A 20,489-nucleotide genomic window follows, 5' to 3' on the forward strand; every position below is an offset into this window, starting at 1 on the left:
AGTCATTATTACCTTGAAAACAGTTTCAGCCTATCTGGCCCTCAGTTAAGGTAATGGAATTGATGTGATGTATCGTTGTGTAGTTAGTAATTCCACAGGTGTGTGAATATTACCACCATTAGTGACTTAAATAATGGTGAGTAAAAAACAAACATATACCAATAAAAAAAAAATGCTGAATAAATGATTGAATGAAGATTCAAGTACATAGTGTATCCATGGAGGAAACTAATTCCTCTATGGTGTATCTTAGGGTATCATCGTTGGCTTTATGTCCTTTGATGATTGTTGTTTCCCGTTTATTCATCTTTGACGTTGAGGCCTAGGTTGTTTTCTTTAATGTGCACTGCTTCATTAATTTGATGTAACATTGGATCCCCTGGATATGTACTCAACACTTTTACTTGTATAAATTGTTCTTTTTCCTTGTGGTGTTCGTTAATACCACTTTAGTTTATTCACAGCTATGTTACCTACTAGAGGTAATGTTTTGATTGGTTAGATACTTTTGGTACTTGTGTATATAAGCTTGCAAATATGGCTAATTTTTCATTCCTGATGATGATATTAATTAATTATAAATGTTAACAATGATAAGTCCATATATGTTTTATCTGTTATTTCATTAATGTTATTATACTAATATTTATATTATTGGGTTTTTTTTGTATTATTTTTATTATTTTTTTGTTTTATTTTTTTTGCAAGGTTACATATCTAATGCATTTTCATGCTTGTTTTGTAACCTTTTCCTTTTATCAGCTGCTATTGTACACTTTCTTTTGCTGATAAATCCTAAAAAAATAAATTGTTTGTTTGCCATTTTTTTTTTAAATAAAAAGGGATGGGTGGAAAAAGTTTTTTTTTTTTTTTAAGATACTCATCAGTTAAAATAACCTACAGAGACCTGGAATGGCAATGTCTTACATCAGAGAGCAACTTTAGACTAATTTGTAGGGCATCTGGCAAAAAATAAAGATAAATTCACTCACATTTTTTTTTTATCTGTAAAGAAGAAAGCTGAAAAAAAACCCTTTTTTAAAGTTTTTTTTTTTTTTTCCGCCCCTATTTTTTTAGTGAGTTAGGGGCGGGTGGAGGAGGGCAAACAAACATTTTTTTTTTATCTAAGTGTATTGTTTATGTTGATAATTGGAATAAAAGTTATTTGAATTGAATTGAAAATTGAAATGTTGAAATATTGAATCCCAACACAATGGCGTGCATTCTAATACTTGGAGTATGTATTATACTTTCATGTTCATTAAAGTGTTAGTAGATAATGGATGAAGATTTTTCATTTTTTATTTTCTTACGATGTTCTTTTTTTCTTTCTTTTACACTCCTAACTGTTTCTCCAATATTTAAAAATTTAAAAAATCATTTGGAATGACGTCAAGCTCTTTCTCTTTGTTAATAGAATGTGAGTGCAACACATGTGGAGTGTCTAGGTGTGATAACAGCACAGGATCATGTACTTGCAAACCCAATGTAGTTGGAAGCAATTGCAGTCGGTGTAGGGTAGGTAACACATTAGCTGTCAGTGGATGTTCATTATGACATGAATGCTCATAGTGACATCATCTCATGAGTATGGTTAAAATTGTGATTTTGATAATGATGTTGAAGAGATACTTTAAAGCCAGGCTCTGGAGGAAAAACAATTTTAGATATGTTGTACACCTGATTTTGCTAAGACAAAAAAGCATATTTGGCGGAAAACTTGAAAGTGGTAAATGAGATACAGATTTTTGAATATTAAAAACTGGGGGAAAAGGGGCATAACTACCCTCTTTTCCACCTTTTCCGACCAGTTTTCAAACTTTCTAAAATATGTATTTCATTAACCGCTTCAGAGTTTTTTGTCAAACATGCTTTTTGTGTCTTAGCAAAATTAGAACTTTCAAATGTATAAATGGTCAAGCACCATCATATTTATTGTCAGTGTTTGAATTCAATGATTCACTTCATCCCAAATGCATCCATATTCAAAGTAGTAAAACATTAATAACACCAAATTGGAAAACGTTCAAAGTAAAAGAACTTTTAAATTCAGAGCCTCAAACCAATGGAATAATTTACCTGCTCAAATTAGAAAAACTGCAAAACGAAAAAATATTAATGAATTCAAAAATTTGATCTTTATTGATTCAAATGTAATTTAGTTAAGATTTTTACCTTTGTACATTTTTTAATTTTATTTAATTACTTTGTTTACTTTATTTAAACTTTTATTATTTTTGACTTTACTGTACTTTGTAACTGGAACATTTTGGAAAGCAGTACAGTTCTACGTTACTGAAAATGCAATCCAGTAAAAAGGAGGAATAAATAAATAACAGTTGTACAACATATAAAAAAAAAATTATTCCAGAGCCTGGTTTTAAGTGATGATGATGATGATAGTTGTTTTGTTTATTATTAAATGTTTATTGATACTTTAGAAATATCCAGCCATGTGTGCTACATTATCAAGTTTTATGTGACAAATAGCTATGATTTGTTGAAAAACATGTTTGTTCCGATCAGCACAGCCATACAGGAGCAAATCACACATAGCATGGCAGAGCTGTATAACTAACATGATAAGTAAATCTAGTTACAGTTCGCCCTCCAATTTCAGACCATATTTGAAACCTGAAAATTGTTGGTGGTCTCGGGGTTCGGTCTTAGCTTAGTGCTAATAGACAAAGTTGTTTGTTACTTGGGGTTCTATTGAAAAGTGAATTAGAGCGTTCTCACAATTGGAGGGTCTCGAATTTGATGGTGCACTATCATTGGATGACATAATGCCAGTAGATCTGTTAATTGATTGCTCAATTAAACATTTTGAATTATCAAAAAATTAAACAGAACATATTTTTATGTCCTTATTGAACATCAGTCAGGTACATGGGGCTTCTCATCTTGTCAAGGATGTCTGTCATGTGACTGTGGCATAGCATCTGTCATGCCTGAATGCAATGTTCAAACGGGTGAATGCTCCTGTTTACCTGGTGTCGGGGGTGACAAATGCACTCGTTGCTTGCGGGGTTTCTGGAATTACGGACCAACAGGATGTATAGGTATGCATAGTTATTGATGGTTGTTAATTTTAGGAATTGGGTGAAGACTGTTTAAAAGATTTCATTATCGGGATGAACCAGTATATAACAATTCTCTTTCTGTTCAGACTAAACCTTCCATTTTATGATAATTTTGGTTGTTGTAGTACTACTCATAAGTGGCGAAGCACCCATTCCTAGCAGTCTACATTGGGTTGGGAGGGAGGAGACTTCTGGGGCCTACTGACCATCAAAAGGGTTTCATAAAAATCTTTAGATAAACTTGTGTAAGAATTCTCTTTCTGTTATAAGACAACAACTACTCAGACGTTTTTTGTAATAGAATTTTTGTTGTAAGAGTACTAATCAAAGCAGCAAAGAACCAATATGTGTGCAATCTTGGGGTGGGGAGTGGGACCTTTGAAGGCCTAAAGGGCATCCAGGATACTTGCCTCCCCTCCTCCTCCCCTCGCAAATGCAAGTTGTCTTTTAAGCTCATGCCATTAATGGCTGAAGTAGCTATAAAGTATTGAATATTAATTTGAAATGCTGGAACAGAATATGCTAGTATATACCAGACATTTTGGTAGTTATTTCAACTGAATTAGTGTTGTGTATATGATGAGTACACTCTCTTTTTAGAATGCTCTTGCCCTGAGCTCCTTGAATGTGAACCAGTCACAGGGGATTGTCTCTGTCCAGTTGGTGCCACCGGAGAATATTGTGACACCTGTGAGGATCGTTACATCTTGACGCAAGAAGGATGCAAACAATGTGACCTATGTGTACATCAACTTCTGGATGCGATGCAGAGCATGATTTTGGAGGTTAATATGACTACTCCAGGCGAGATTCCTCTTGGTCAAGCTGATCTTGACCGTTTAGATCAGCTAAATGACACATTGTGGAATGAACTCAAGGTAAAACTAATATTACCACTCTTCTACTCTACTACCCTATTACTACTGCTACTACTATTTTTCTACTATATTGTTACTGCTTCTACTACTTCCACTAGTAGTACTACTACTACTGCTGCTACTATGACTGCTACTACTGTTACTGCTGCTACTATTAGTAATATTACCAAAGAGTATAGAATTCCAAGAGGTCTGATTATTTGGGTATTTCAAAAAGTACTACCACGAACTAGAGGAAAAAAAGAACGTTGAAATGTGTGCTGCGTCAATAGAACCTATGTTTGAGTGTTGAGCTCTATTTGAATTCTGATAGGGCGCCCCCATCCCATGGTAGTGCTTCATTTTTCGTTTCATTGTGTGCATACAAAATTGGCAGACCTTGCAATTCTGTACTCTTTGGTGCTACTAATAGTTCTACTCTTATACTATTGCTGCTACTACTACTACTAGTACTACTACTACTGTTGGTAGTGCTACTACTACTACTACTGTTGCTACTATGATTGCTACTATATCTACCACTGCTACTATATCTTACTAGCTGCAACATTTTTAAATACTTCACATGGAGCTGATTATGAGTTTGAATCAGTGTAACTGGTATTGTTAAGATACATTAAGGGTTTGGCATGAAGTGCGATACAAAACTACGTATTGTTTATTGTTATTATTTCTGATGATTAACTTATTTTTTATTTCTTAACATGGAAGCCTGAGGTATCACAAGTCTTAGTGAACAACAATATGTTACTTGAGGCTAAGTTGGATAATATGACTGCAGAGCTGAATAGAACTAGCACAAGAGCAAATGAAATTGAAGCACTGGTAAATATTAATCGTCGTCATTATCATCATCGTCATCATCAGTCATCACCGTTGTCATCCTCATCATCATCTTCATCATCATCAACATCATCATCTTATGATCATCATCATCTTCATTATCATCTTCAACACCATCAATTTTATTAGACTAAATCTATATTTAGTGGTGCTACCATTTCTTTATATTTTTGCCCAGTCCGTGAAGATCAAAGATTCAGCAGAAAATGAGCATCTACCAGCCGCACTTAATGTAAAGCAACGAGCAAACAATCTGGAAACATTTATCAATGAATCTTACGCAGGTCTTCAACGTAAGTTCAGTTATTGCAGTGTTGGCTCCACATACTTTTTAAATCAAAGAATGTTAACTTTTGGTTACAGATTAGTTTACTTTTTTAAAATACCATTCATTATTTTGTGTGATTTTACCCTATTTTTTTAAATGATTATTATCAGTGGATGGTGAAAGATACTAGTTAACAACAATTGTACAAATATTAAATAATAATGATACATTTCTACAAAGATATTATTGTGATGAGCAAGAATAAGAACATTACTGAGGAACAAGACGGTCTGCAAGAATCAATGGCAATAGCAAGACGCATTGTCACTGAGATTGAAAGCAGCAATTTCACAGCAGCTGAGGAAGCAAGCCGCAAAGAGTATATTGCTGCAAGGATGTGTGAGTTACTATTTCTTGTAGTTTGGTTATAAGGTAAAATACTATTCCCACTACTCCCAGAATTCAAATAAAATATAATATCAGTAACACAATTTTTAAGGCATTGCTGCCTACTTTGTGTCATTTAACCATGGAGGTATTATTGAGAAGGAGATCACTCGCCAACAAATCACTTTGACACAACAAACCAATGTGTTTGCATTTGGATCGTGCATGGGCGTCTATCCTATAACATTTTTTTGTTAGCAACAACTTGGCAATAACAGGCTTTTATACGCTTCAACACAGCTGTCATGCGATAAACCGTTTGATGTTAACTCGTTAAATAACTTTAAAATTAACAATGTTCCCAAGATTAGATTTTTAGTATGTTATGTGTATATTTTAGGAACAGATTCTGCAAAATATTTCTGTTGCAATTCTGTGTTCATTATAATTTTGTCTAAAGATTGACTGGTTTGACTATAAAGCTGAGGCAGCGTAAGACTGAATATTTTTCTGACATTGGATTGAATTTTCGAATAGTCCACATGTGTTTACACAAAAATATTTTATTATAATCCTCAACCACTCCTTAATTAATATCTATTAAGTTTTATCCAATTTTAATGAAAATTCAAGTTGAAATATACCATACTTTTAAGGCTCATGTAAATATTTCATTAACTTCAAAACTCTTTTTCGTAGTTTAGTATTTTTTGACAGATAAATGTATTAGCTTTAACTTGGTTCTTTGCGGCAGCTTTGTCCTTTGCCTAATTGCATAGTGTGTGCACAGACCTTTTTTGAATGATCTCAATAATACCTCCATGATCTAACCACCTTGTTTTTTAGAGGAAAAGAGAACCAATTTCTTCGTTCTGGCATATATTGCCAATTCTCTTTTCTGTAAAGGTAAAGGTAGGAGAATAACTCACAGCGTCATTGCACTGAATTGCGTATGGGTGTAGTCTGTGTCTACCTAGCCGCTGTAAGGGGCTGGAGCACCACTGCTTTGCCGCTTGGCCACTCGACCTGGGAAATGTACATATCTTGGAATATCAAATTTTAATATATTTTAAAACGAACTGGATTGTAATTACAAAGATGCATATTAGAATTAAGCCTGTCATTTTTTTTTTTATCCTAGTATTGAATAATGTGACACATCTGAATCAAGACGTTCAAGGATTCCTGACTCATTTGATGAATGTTACGTCACATTTGGAACATGACGAAAATGACATCAACGATGTAATTGGCTGGAGCAATGATGCAAATCGTTCTGTTTCTGAGTCAAAAAAGATAAATGCTGATAATTTAATATCAAAAGGAAATTTAAAGGTGAATATATTTCATTCATCACTTTCTGCCACATTGAATAACTCCTTTTTTTTTTTTTGGCTTTTCAAATGTTTAACAATATATTTATTACCTGAAACATTACAACAAAGTTAAGGAGGGCAAAGCCTAGGAGAAACAAAATTCCTATATAATATATGGCAGCTTCAGACATCAAACATTAATAATAAAAAATACCATTAAATGCTTTTTATATCGCTTACTCTTTACTTAAAAGAATTATATTTAATTATTACTATTCTCACAAGCTTGTGTAAAAACAATATTTTAATTGAACGTGTTTGTGCAACTGAACTGTACCTCTTTTCATGAAAAAATATGTTTAATGTGAAAAAGACACTGTAGTATGAAAGTTCCTTTTTTTGTATAGGTTGATATTCATCTATCAAATTCCTTGTTTACTAATGGTACCAGAAAGATTGAAGATTCTAATGAATTATTAGCCTTAGCTAGATCATACCTCATAGATGCCCAAGCTTCAAATACAAACTTGACTGAAGATTACACCAGGCTTGTCGCTGGCATCAAACGCTTTGCACCAGTGGTAAAAACCTTAATGGAAGATCTTGAGGGAACAGAAGATCTTGTAGATCAAGCAGGCGAACATGCCAAGAACCTAACAGCTTATGCTGCCAGATTAGTAGAGCTGTCTAAGACTGGGGTAGAATATGCAGAGCTTGCTGATCAGGCTGCCAAGGCATATTCTGACATTGTGGATGCCATTGACAATGCAAAAATATCTGCAAATGATTCTCTGGCAGCAGCAGAAATTGCAAAACAACAGGTTAGGATACTCACTTAGTCCTATTCATCCATGTTGTAATTATTTAATGTAAAAATATGGTGTTGCTTAGCCTGCAGCTAAACATAGCTTTAGTCGACTTTAATCTCAATTTAATTTTTCTCTTGAAGAGTGAAAATCTGAAGGCAGATAAAGCACTTAAAAAAAGCAAAAAAAAATTGGATGAGGCAAAGGAGGCCGAGAAAAAACTTGATGAAGGTGAGGAGTGTATAGAAACACATCTACAATGACATTTCTTAACAGTATAGACAGAATCAACAGAAGAATAGAGACCCTCAACAACTATTGTATGGAACCCCTCAGTATGCAGCCGTCATATATTACAGAGACCCTTAACATACATAGTTTGTAGAGCAAAATAGCTATAAAATAGAGATCCTAAACTAACATATTACAGAGATGTCCTAAGGAGCATATGCCATTGTATATTAACATCATTGAACTGTGGACAACCTTGGCCACTAGTATTATTGCAGATGTCGTTATTACAGTATTATTACATCAGTGTCCACTAATGCCTTTATTTTTTAACAAAAAACATCATAATCAATTTCTTTTAATTTAGAATACTCAAAGGAACTTAAGAACAACAAGAGTGAGGAAAACCAAAAATCGAACTAAATCAACTATTGAGTGGTTTCCACATAGTAATAGTTTGACTGAAAATTCCAATCCAAACACTTGTTTAGGGTTGTTCTTAGTAAATTTTGATCATACCTTTCAATCAAAATATATATATATACATAATATACATAGATTGGAGATTAACTATCAGCCTATGGGACCTTACCAACTCTTGCATTGTTATAAAATATATAAATCTTTCAGTGTTTATGTTTTAGTCAAGAGAAAAAGTTTCTGCAGTCACAGGATTGCAATTCAGCAGCCTAAGACTGGATGGCAAGCACCTTAAAGCCCCATTCCCGGCAAAATTTCACTAAAAACTTACTTTTTTTAGAAAATATGCATTTGCATTACTCCAATTATTATAAATCATGGAAAAATATTGGCATGAATTTTAGTTTTACGCAAAAGAATAAAAAAAATGAGAAATACAGACTATTTCTCATAAAATACTGTCTCTTATACACATCTAGATGTGTATAAGAGACAGGATAATAAAGAGAATGAGTCTTATTTTACATTTTTTCCATTCTTAGGAATGTCTAAATTCAGTTAAACTAGCAATTCCGTATTATATTTATAAATCTTTATAACATTATACAAAAATTAGATTTTTTTTTTAAATTGAAATTTTGCCGGGAATGGGGCTTTAACCAACAAGCTACAGATAGATTCCATTAGGAATACTAGACAGGGAATGATGCAGCCAGCTGACCAGGAAAAACAATCATCTTCGTTAAATTGAAATCTGTGTATTATTAGTTATTATGATGTTTTATTTTGAATTTCAGAACTTGAACCAATAAGGATGCGTGTCGAGGCCTTTGTGCAAGAACTGCATAATACAAATTTCGAAGTAAATTATAATCTTCAGATGTTGAAAAATGAAATCAATGACTTACCTGAAGGTATTTGACCAAAAACGTATTTTTAGCAAGCAATTTGATAGTTTCTGTTTTTTTCATTTATTGTGATTTTCATAACTTTTTGTTAAAGATATAGTGTCTGAGTTATTAAGGCAGTTTACTTAATAATATGCCTACATATTATATAAAACAAAATCAATATCAAATACTGAAAATTGCACCAAATATGTTCATATTTTAATAAGATAAGTAAATAAAATATAAACATTTACACACACCCACAGCATTTTGGAAGGAGGTTTGTAAATTGTTTCTATTTAGTAATTAAAAATACTGATGAGAAAATCAGCCCATCCTTATATATTTATATTATTTAAAGGAGAGCAGAAAGTAATGTACAATCCAACATAAGATCCTTTGCAGGATATACCTCTGTAAAACTTGATAGAATGGTAGTCTATAGACTAGGGGTGGGTATCAACATAAATTGGAGGGCCAAAAATGTATTTTTGATTTAACACTAAAGGCTGCATTTGAACTTTGACACATCCAGAAAATCCTTTATGCACTGCTATCGTTATGCATAATTTATAAAGATAATCAGTGTCATGCTGTAAGAGCAAGGGGTTTTCTAGCCAAAGATGATAGGCAGACCGGACATTATAGAGTTGTGGGCCACAAAAAGTTGCCAACCTGTGCTATAGATAGTAATTTTAGTGGTGTAACTCCTAAACGTTCATTGTATATTGACTATTTAGTTCATTTTTTACTACATTATCAATTGATGTGTTTTTATAGTTGATTCAGAAGAAGCAAGAAAAGCCTTTAACCTTTCAATGCAAGCTGAACAGGTAGCAAATGCAAGTAAGAATATTATCGATACTGCCAAGACCAATATCACCCTTACTGAGTCCATTCTGGAGGATGTCAAGGCAAACATTAACATCAGCACAAAGGCCCTAGATGATGCAGAAGAAAAAAGTATGTAGCAAGTTTTGTTTTATTATTTCAACAATCTTTATTGTAATATATTATGTGGCTTCCAAATCTTGAAGATCACTGAGGTAAATAATCTTTGTGATAATTATTTGTTTTCCAGAATATATTATTTTACAAGATACTAGCAAAATATAAAAAATTAAAGGTTGCAAAAAATCAGGATTCTACTGCATCACCACTTGGGAGCAGTTGGCACAGCTGCCATGATTTGGGCTCTCAACTCTATGGTTGGGGGCTGAAATTGTTTATTAACACTTGTAACACTGCCAGTGGAATGTATTTTATGAGGTTTTCAGACAATAAAATTATCTTGAATCTTAAATTTTGTGCCAGCCATTTAATTAGGTTCTTAAGTGTATCTAAGAGTGTAAGTAATATTTATGTACTGTACAACTAAACACAAACATGATAGTAATGGATGGTCTTCCATTTTTGTAGCGCTGTAATACAGTGTAATGTCCCTCGATGCACACCTATTCAAGGTTTATTCATTAAATAAAATAATACTTGGCTGCCAATGGCTGAAGTAAAATTCAATTGTACATCATAAATACATCATAAAAACATTCAAAGTTAAAAATAGGCTTCTGATAGGAATTTGAGTATACTGCAGAAACCAGAGGTGACGGAACTAGGGGGTGCTGTGTTATGGAGAGTAATGTGTGACCGGAAATGGTCTGCAGTCAGTTGGTTGTTACCATGTGCCAGTGATGTTGGAGTACAATATGAAACTATTATGTAGGCCTAATGAATGAATAAAGTTCGGAGTTTGTCGGGTAGTGAAATGATTATTTCACATTTTAAGTACTCCCTTAATTCATAAGCATAGTGTAAGCTAAATTACGGTGATTAATTTAATTTAGCGAAGATATGGAGACAATTATTTCGAATCCCTCTTTCCCTCTCAGTCGAGAAATACGGGTAGCTGAAGTTTTTCTAGCAAATCTGACTACAAAACCATATCCAAATTTCACGTTCCACTTTTGACCCTGAGTTGTGTTTCGCACCCACTGCTGAGGGCGGCGTTCCGGGAACCCTGCCTCAAGGTCAAAATTACTCTTAAACATAGCTGTCAGCCATTGGTAATTTTTCAAAACACCATACCACAGCATGAACTGGAATCAACCTTAAAGCCCCATTCCCAGCAAAATTTCACTAAAAAAGAGTTTTTTTTTTTAGCAAAAAATGCATATGCATTACTCTTTATTATAAACAATGGAAAAACATTGGTATAAACTTTTTTTATGCAGTGTTGGATAGGTAAATGTTTTCAGCGCCTACTATATTTCTTAGCAGATCGCAAAATCAAACATGAAAAATCCATTCGCATTTATTCTTATTCTTATTCTTTTATTGCCAAACAAACAACATGCCAAATTAGAATTATACAGAAAACGAAACAGGCTAACTGAGCTGACTGGCAGGGACACAAAAGTGAATTTAATCACTATAACAAAATGTCTCTGTCCCTCATCAACCCAGTTTTACAAAATAAGTCAGTTAAGATACATACAATTAAAATGCTTAATTAAAATAGAAATACGTTACAAACCTATTTAATAAATAAAAATAAAATGAAAAGAAAAAGTATATATAATAAACAAATAGTAAAATAATAATAAATAAAAAATAAATATATTAAAATACATATAAAAATTTTAAAAAAAAAAAAAGTTATAAAATTAAATAGTAAATGAAATAAAATTAATTACTTAGGTTAATGCACACACACGCCCATGCAGAAAATAAGGCCGGAAATAAGGATAACATACATTAGAATTAAGAAGAGAATAAGTGAGTTTTTAGATCATTTAAGAAGGCACAAAAGGAGTCTGAAGTTAAGGAATCTTTAAGAGTGTTTGGGAAATTTTTTGTGTGAAACACAAAAAAATCAAATTTCGTATTACATTTATAAATCTTTATAACATATATAAAAATCAGATTTTTCATAACAACTGAAATCTTGCCCATAAAAATAATTATTTATTATCTGCTGATTAGCTTGTGACGTATTCAATTCTCTAGTTCCTTTGCATGTAAAGTACTTTCAAAATCAATCAAGAGGTTTTTCCTTTTCTCCTCTTTTTGAATTTCGCTTTTGTGCAAGAAGTATTGTGAACACACTATTGTGAGTGGAAAAACTTCTGTCTAACTTACGATCAAACAGGACTAAGAAGATAGGAAGCACACAAAACAATAGTTAGCTTTTTTATTTCACAAACATAAATGTGATTTACTTGAATTTATCAGTGTCATTATGTCATGGCGAAATTGCGTCAAGTAACATCAGAGTTCGTAAACTTAAATAAGTCGAAATAGACAGACATCTGTGTCAAAGGCTGTGTATTATTGTTTAATAACGGCTGTATAACATTCAATTGACTAACCATAATTTTTTGAAAATTAGAAAAAACAGGAATCTATGTATGCAGATAATATTGAACACTAGTATATACGGGTCTTAATGACATACAAAAGAAATAAATCGCTTATAGTAGAAGTTGTTCACTTTTGAGTTTGTAAAAATTTTGGCCTTATAGGTTTACACGCTTCCAATTTTAACAATGTACAGTTGTTTTCATAATAAATTTAACCTCTGATAACCGTTAATTAATGGAGTGGTTACTCAGATGGTTACGAAATGTACAAACAACTGCGTTTTTACTCAGTATTGGTCTGGAAATACGCACCGCACTTGGAATAGAGCACAAGTGAATAGACAAAATTCATGACAGTCATTTGTAATTGTTGTTCTTTCCTCGTGCTTTGAAAAGTGAGATTTTAACTATAAAAGATTGGTGAAAAGTGGGGGGTGGGCAATTGATATGATATCCCCCTACATTTGAAAAGTGTTGTCCCTCACCGCCCATGAGTTGAATAAAGCCAGGCACTCACTAGGTTGTGCAGCCGCTGCTAGACGATACAACGCCATCTGTTGATTGTATGTGACAGTCTGAACGGATTGTCATTAAAAACAATTTGTTGCACAACCTTCGTGGTGTTGCATTCGCCATAGAATTATCCGACAACCGTTGGGCACAGTGATTACCTGGCTTTAGAATGTATTTTCCTATTTGTTTTACAGGATGAATTTATGGCAGCAGAGATTGAGAATAGCAAGCTGAAGGTGGCATACCAATTATCAAGCAGTGTTAACCCAGCTGTTGCTATTTCAAATTTTAGTGTCCCTAAAAACATCTGGTCAACTGTTTCCATTATAAGGTAATCAAAAATTGTTTTGATGAAAAGTCCAATCCCTATGTAAGTGTGCGAACTTGCATATTCATCATGGCCTTTGCAGAATCTGGTTTGAAAAACACACTTATTCTTAATAAAGCCTGTTCACATTGGATTAATTTTTATCATGATAAAGGGTAAATCTATTTTTGTCAAATTCTACCGCTGTTTCGCACTTGTTCGACTGTTCTGTGGCTTAGACCTTAAGCTAGTCTCTAGATTGTCCTACCAGGTATCATTTGGAATAGGTAATCAAATATATATTTTTTTTTTAAATCATTGAATATGTCGGATTTAATCTTTTGGAAAGTCAGCACCAGTCTAGCTGCCTGTATATCATATATTGAATGACCAATAAACAATGAATTATTAAACTCTTATCTAACAGAGTTGGGAATGCAATTGATATTGATGTGCAGAATGCTGGGGCTGAGAAATTTGCCATGGGTAAAGCATCAATATTAAACCTAGCTAATGGAGCTGAGTTCTACTTTGGAGGTGTACCAAACAGCTACAAGGGTGTAAGTATTAACTCATTGTATTACCCTTTTAGAAATTAAAACAGCATTTTGGATAATAATATAAATAATAATAATGATTTATTTATTTATTTATTTAATCTTTCTTTATACTGTAGGCACTTTCAGTACTATAGTACTGATTTTCAAAGTGGTACAGTGACGAGAAACATATACAGTAGAAATAAAAACAAAGAAAATAATAAAATAATATTTGAAAATATTATTTTAAATGATTTTGAAATGAAAAATTCTCTCTTTAAAATTAATTTTTAATTTGTGTGGTAGTTCATTCCAGCTACTGGATGATAAAAAAGTTATTTTTCCCTGTCCAATATTATACATTGGAAGAACCAGGTTGTTATGGGTTTGGCTATGTGTGCCTTTAGAATGGGTAGTATTGTTAAAGGTAAATTTTAAAGACAAATATTGAGGGTCATATCCTTTCAAGCATTTGAAAGTAATAAGAAGTAATTTTTCATTCCAAATCACATTAAGTCTACTCCATCCAATGGCACTTAAAATATAATCAACAGAATGATCATAAGTCAGTCATGACGTCATCACTGCGACTCCCAATGTTATTTGCCTATCCGCCACAGTGAGTGGACGCTTGGCTTGATTTTATTAGGTTCGTGTGCAAAAAAAAAATCCTTATATTTTTTGTCACCAGAAAGAAATTGCGCACCGCGCTGAAAATGGAATTGTAATTGGAAATTACTTTTGTAAAAACAAGCTTAATTAGGACCCGAAGAAAGTTACTTCAAATTCAATATTAAGTATGTACAATTAAGGAATTCATTGAATCAGTGGACCCTCATAAACAAAACAAACTGAATGTTTAATAGGAATATTCTAGACTCAAGGAACAAACTTAGATGTAGGCCTACGACCAGACGTGAAGCCTGCCGAGGCCTCCTCCTACTAGGCCGTAGCCTAGCCTAGTTATGAATTATCACATGATTTTTACCCCTCTGCATGCACCGATTTAAAAGGTCAGTGACTATATTCTCGAATGCTGAAATGTTTAATTCTTTGAAGAATGCCTATCAAAATAGCATTACAGTAACATCTCTCAATTACGTACCCCTCCGTCCGAACAGAGTTCATAATTGAAAAAATTTGTAATTCAGAGAGTTCGAATTTTCATAGCATCTCAGTGTGCTAAAAGTATAGGCCTAGGGCCTAAGGTGTGGTAAGGGTGTGGTAAGGGTAGCCCTAGGCCTATGCTACAAAGTATAGGGCCTAAGCTTCACCATGGGAGCAAAGTTTTGTCACAAAAAATGACTTGGATTTAACTGTATATATATATATATATAGCTATGTAAAAATTAAAGTTCAAGTCAAAAATACAACTTACAAATGTTTTATTTTGAAATTTTACTTACAGCTACCAGACATATTAAATCGAAAGTCTTTTGAGGGAGGTTTACAAAGCTTTACTTACAATCATAAATATATTTCCCTATGGAACTTTGAGGAGGCAAGTGGCGTTAATGCAAGTAATGGCAAAGAGTAAGTGTAATTAATTATTTTGTATGTGTATGCACACATTTTTTTGTACTCAAATATCATATTTATTCGAATAAACGCCTGGGGTTGTTTATTGTTGAGAAGGGTTTTTGAGGGGAATGTATTCGAGAGAGGTGTTTATTGGCCCTCGACCCCCCAAAATCCTGGCTACAGGCTTGAATATACTTAAGAATCACCAGTAAATTATAGCAATATTCCAATGTCATTCCGCTACTGTCATTCTGCCACTATAATTATATTCATAAATGATATTATATATTGATTAAGTTAAATAATTAAACAACTAAATTTCTCAGAATGTTTTCAAGTATAGATAGGCAAACTCTAGACTAAAAATATAATGTTATTGTGTTTTGGTAATTACAGTATTAACAATCCAATATTTTTATTAATTTTCATAATTTTTATAATTGTGTTTGAGACTTGATAAAGTAAAATAAATTTTGTTTCAAATACCAAATGAATTGCTTCAGCATTGTTTTCATAAAAAGTGAAAGATTTGACATTTAGTCAAGAAGGTTTTTCATGAATATTAATTTCAAATGCACTTTTATCAGTGGTCATTCCGCTACTGTGATTCCGCTACCAGACATAGTCTTATATTTTTATAAATATCTCCAAAACTGTAAACATTTAAAAAAATCAATGTTTTGCATTCAATACTACACTAAATTATGATTGACTGAGATGTATTCAATTTTTTAATCACTTTCATAAATCAGAGGGTTTTAGTAAAATGTGAAGTGGTAAAAAGAGAGGGTAATTTTTTTGTCTTTCCGCTACCATACATATTTTTGATATTATATCAAAATTGTGATAGGTTTTAAAAAAAAAACTAGGGTGGATATTATAGATGGCTTCCATAGTTATGTAAATATGATAATTATTCCAAGAATTAGAATGGAGTGTAAATATGACGTTAGATTAAAGTTAAAAAGTTCAGCAAAATAGTGATTCCGCTACCATGAAATTGCCCATTTCAGTGTTATTGTTGTTTTTATTGCTATGCTTTGGTAGTTGACACTTGTACAGGGAATATCTCCCTTTGTTAACTACCATTTCATGTGAGGAAAATAAAATTATGAATTATTTATTCCAAATGAGGCACTGAAGGGGAGTTTATTCAAAGTGGGGCATTTATTCGAATATTAAATATGGTATTCAAAGCATTCATATGTGTTACCCAATATCTCTTGCTTTATTATTTAAATTCATATCCAGTCAAAGAGTGGAACAAGCATGTGCTATTTTTGGCAACCTATGTGAATGTAAATATGCATATTTGAAGCAAAAATATCTTTTCCGCAAATTACATTCAGACAATTCTTTACATTCTCTATATCGTCACCTTGTCTCAATACTGATAATATGTATTCCAACATACTACACAAGGTATATATTTTTCTCTTTGTGTCGTATTGTTCCAATCATACTTGCATAAATTTGCTCACACATCAAAATCAAACTTTATCTTCCTCGCAAATCAGTGGTACTTGACCTGTTTCAAATCTTCAATTTGTATTCCATACACATTAAACTTTAGACATCTCTCAATGTTGAGCCACTTACAATGCCTTCATCCGCTGTTGGGACACACTAAACAGCTTCTTTTAAAGCTATTATCTATTAACATCATTGTCACGATTACCTTGTGTATTTGTTTTGTAGGCTATTGCCTTGGTACATAAATGAATTGGTATGGGTATGGGCATTTATAATATGCCTCTTCCTTACGGTTATAAAGTGCAGGTCTTTCCCTGGTCATTGTGTCCACATGCTAAGTGTTGCTGCTGGTAATCAGCGCAGGAGCAGGCAACCCCACCAGGTACCCATTTATACTCCTGGGTGAAGAGAAGCAATGCAGATAAAGTGCCGTGCTCAAGGACAAATGCGAAATGCACAGCGAGGGATTCAAACCTGTTCCTGCTGTGCCAAACTGCTTCCACAATTGTGTATGATAATTTCCGAGAAGGGTGCCCTTGATAAAAGGAACAATGAATACATGGAGAAACCATGCTGTATCAGATGAAGATTTATCTTGGTGGTTAAGAAGCTTGCCATCCAAGCCTGGGTGGTGGTGGTGGTGGTCGTCATAATGATGACCATGATAATCACCATGGTAATGGCTAAAGCTGGGCACTCCCTGTGCCCGATGATCGTCGGCCGACGCCATTGCACATTGGATCGTTTTTAATGACAATCCATTCAGGCTGCCACTGGCAAACAGCCTTGCATCGTTTGGCTGATCTGATTCTTTGTGCGACAGTAGTACACAGTGAGTACACAGCTTAAGATGATGATCAGATTTAATGTTCTCATTAAGTGTTTTATTTCACTTTACAGAACAAGACCTGATAAAAAAGAAGCAACGTTTAGTGGCAAGACCTATGTTCTGTTTGAGTTTGAGTCATCTGATAACCTCGTCAAAATTGAACTTACATTTACAAGCTATTCACAAAATGCTCTCTTGTTTTACATCGGTGGTCAAGACATGTTCATTGCACTTAGCATAAGGGATGGTAAAGTTGTGATGCAGTGCTCAAGTGCGCAAGGTATCATTGAAGTTGAAAGTAAAGAAAAACAAAACGTTGGCACTTCAAGGTCTGTTAAAGCCATACTTAGCACTACTAAGGCTACTTTAATAATTGGGTATGTAGAACACTGACTTATCTTCATAGATCATTTTTGCTAGTTTAATAATAAATATATTAAATAATCTATTTGGCTGTGACAACAGTAGTGTTTTATTTATTGTGCCTATTTTATGAATACTTAGCGAACTGTTAAAAATTGTCTACAGTCTAAATAATTCATAACAAAACCTAGTTGCCCAGACGTTCATGGTGTGTACACAGGTATGAGCCGATTCCTCCCACTCTTGCATGTGCTTCTTTTTTAAACTATTTCATTTATATACAGAATGACTGCAAGTCATGTACCATTATTTATTTAGAATTATCTCTTCTTAGATCCTGTCTGGAATTTTACACATTAAAGTAAACAAATCAAAGGCAGTTTTCATAATCTTAAACTAGATGAAAGCTAAAACATAAAGATAATTTGTTCTCAATTAATTACATAAATATATGAAACTAAATTATATGTATGTACATAATATTTATAAAAAATTTTGTGTAGGCATATTACAGAATCTAAGACTGCAGATATTGGTGATTTCCATTTGGAAAAGCAGTATTTCATTGGAGGAGTACGAAATCCTGACGATGTTTCCCATCCGTAAGTTGTCATTGTTATCTCCAAGCTCTTCTCTGAATAAGGAGTGGTATCTAATTTCATACTTGTTGTTAAAAGTCGTAAATCTTATTTATTAGATGGTATTCTGTCTTTTTTTCAAATCTCAGCAATGTGACTACAGAGGGTTTCATAGGGTGCATAACAAATGTCCATATCGGAGGTAAAAGTGTCAGCTTCTCATCACCGCGTGTGATCGCTTACGGTGAAGGTCTAAGTTTAGGTTGTGAAGACAAGGTAAGAAGAATAAAATTCTGCTTGTATCATACTTGTTCAAACTATTTATGTATGCACTCTATACCTGGTCAGTGGAAGTGGTTTGGTGTAGTAGGAATGGGAATCCCTCACTGTGCGTTTCACTTGCGTCCTTGAACAAGGCACTTTATCTGCATTGCTTCTCTCCACCCAGGAGTATAAATAGGTACCTGGCGGGGTTGCCTGCTCCTGCGCTGATTACCAGCAGCAAAATTAAAGCATGTGGACCCAATGACCAAGAAAAAGAACTGCACTTTATAACTGCAAGGAAGAGGCGCATTATAAATGCCTATAACAGTGTCAGTACCAACAACCCCAGTGTAAAGAGCTTGCATAATATTTTCTTTGGTCAAAAGATGGCCTAATACAATAACCAGGCAATTATTTTCTGAGCAGAAAAGTCCAATGTGAGCAGCATAAATTGGTTAAATTTACCTGTGATGATACCATGCTCATTAGCAAACTTTTTACGAAACTTATCCACAATTAAACTGACCACGATTGCACTAAATGTTAATATCTTAAAACCTATTACTGTATATAGTGAGAACAGCAGTATGATTTTACTAAGGTAAACTTGAACTTTGGAATTCACTACATAAGCAATTAACATCTCTCAAATTTTTTTCTTTTTTATTTTATTTATTTTTTTAAAGTTATTTTGATTGTTTTCAACATTTATGTCTGTAGCCATCAATATATATGTCAACATTTATCACCTCTTTCTTAGACAAACATTTATTTGTTTTAATTTATTAGTTGATTAACTAATTTATTTATTAATGATATCCAAATTTTACAAATATAGAATTGCACATTATTAATACAACAAATTTATAAAATGATTAATACAAATTATTTCTTTAAATATGCTACAATATACAAATAGGAAATTTCATTTTTAGTATATGCCATCAAAATTTCACCAGAATTTTATTGATGTTTACAGCCAATTTATCAGCTGAGTCTACTTAAACCTGGCTACGTACAAATGCCCTTGCAAGAAGAGTTGGCCACAGAATTCTCACTGATGCTGTCATTTCGAACCATAAAATCAAATGGCACACTCTTCACTATTTCGTTCAATGAGGTAAGACAGCAACAAGATAGAAAGCTATGCAGACTTCTCTAGTTTGTAAATGTATTTCTGAAATTATGTCTTCAAATTTCTATATATATATGTTGAAGCCTGCGGTACACCACGTAAGTAGTTCTGAAAAGAACTGTTGTTGTTGAGAAAGTCTCAACGTTTCGATTGAGATGCTTCAATCGTCTTCAGGAGAATAATATCTGCAGACACTCCAAATAGGGGAATACTTATATGTTTGGGTAGAGAGGCTGGATGGTGGTAAACTGACCAATGGGTGAAAGGCTAAAACACAAGCTGGATGGTGATTGGATGGATAAACTGACCAATGAGAAGACTGCTAGTGAGAGGCTAAAACAAAAGCCATTGTTCACGAAAACAAAACAAAAGGGTGGGAACGCCCAAACAAAGGCATGGTTCCAGGGCGGGAAAGTGGGTGGGAACGACCAAAAACAAAGGCATAGTTCCAGAAGGTGGGAAATGGTGGGGCTTTGCTAGGTCCGA

At 33.4% G+C, this 20,489-nt stretch overlaps 2 protein-coding genes across 2 annotated transcripts in view; both read left to right on the top strand.

The window, feature by feature from the left end:
* The window catches only part of LOC117102899 (laminin subunit alpha-like), a 62,394-nt gene extending 51,346 nt beyond the window's left edge, over nucleotides 1-11,048 (top strand). The window contains exons 42-52 of the mRNA XM_033243349.1: nucleotides 1,418-1,518; nucleotides 2,882-3,062; nucleotides 3,684-3,961; nucleotides 4,673-4,786; nucleotides 4,983-5,097; nucleotides 5,313-5,471; nucleotides 6,601-6,794; nucleotides 7,183-7,596; nucleotides 7,725-7,812; nucleotides 9,030-9,146; nucleotides 9,903-11,048. Coding sequence (XP_033099240.1) covers nucleotides 1,418-1,518; nucleotides 2,882-3,062; nucleotides 3,684-3,961; nucleotides 4,673-4,786; nucleotides 4,983-5,097; nucleotides 5,313-5,471; nucleotides 6,601-6,794; nucleotides 7,183-7,596; nucleotides 7,725-7,812; nucleotides 9,030-9,146; nucleotides 9,903-10,093 — 1,952 coding nt within the window. The 3' untranslated portion in view covers nucleotides 10,094-11,048. The remainder of the gene's footprint in view (nucleotides 1-1,417; nucleotides 1,519-2,881; nucleotides 3,063-3,683; nucleotides 3,962-4,672; nucleotides 4,787-4,982; nucleotides 5,098-5,312; nucleotides 5,472-6,600; nucleotides 6,795-7,182; nucleotides 7,597-7,724; nucleotides 7,813-9,029; nucleotides 9,147-9,902) is intronic.
* A 2,142-nt stretch (nucleotides 11,049-13,190) lies between these two features.
* On the top strand, nucleotides 13,191-20,154 carry LOC117102920 (laminin-like protein epi-1). The gene is made up of 7 exons (XM_033243376.1): nucleotides 13,191-13,325; nucleotides 13,729-13,861; nucleotides 15,249-15,373; nucleotides 17,735-18,040; nucleotides 18,530-18,628; nucleotides 18,754-18,880; nucleotides 19,848-20,154. The coding sequence occupies exons 1-7, from the start codon at nucleotides 13,198-13,200 to the stop codon at nucleotides 20,028-20,030; spliced, it is 1,101 nt and encodes a 366-aa protein (XP_033099267.1). The 5' UTR covers nucleotides 13,191-13,197; the 3' UTR covers nucleotides 20,031-20,154.
* Nucleotides 20,155-20,489: the final 335 nt, after the last annotated feature.

This window comes from Anneissia japonica, unplaced genomic scaffold (genome assembly GCF_011630105.1).
Source record: "Anneissia japonica isolate Jap-2015-1 unplaced genomic scaffold, ASM1163010v1 scaffold285010_len649756_cov215, whole genome shotgun sequence".
Taxonomy (NCBI): domain Eukaryota; kingdom Metazoa; phylum Echinodermata; class Crinoidea; order Comatulida; family Comatulidae; genus Anneissia; species Anneissia japonica.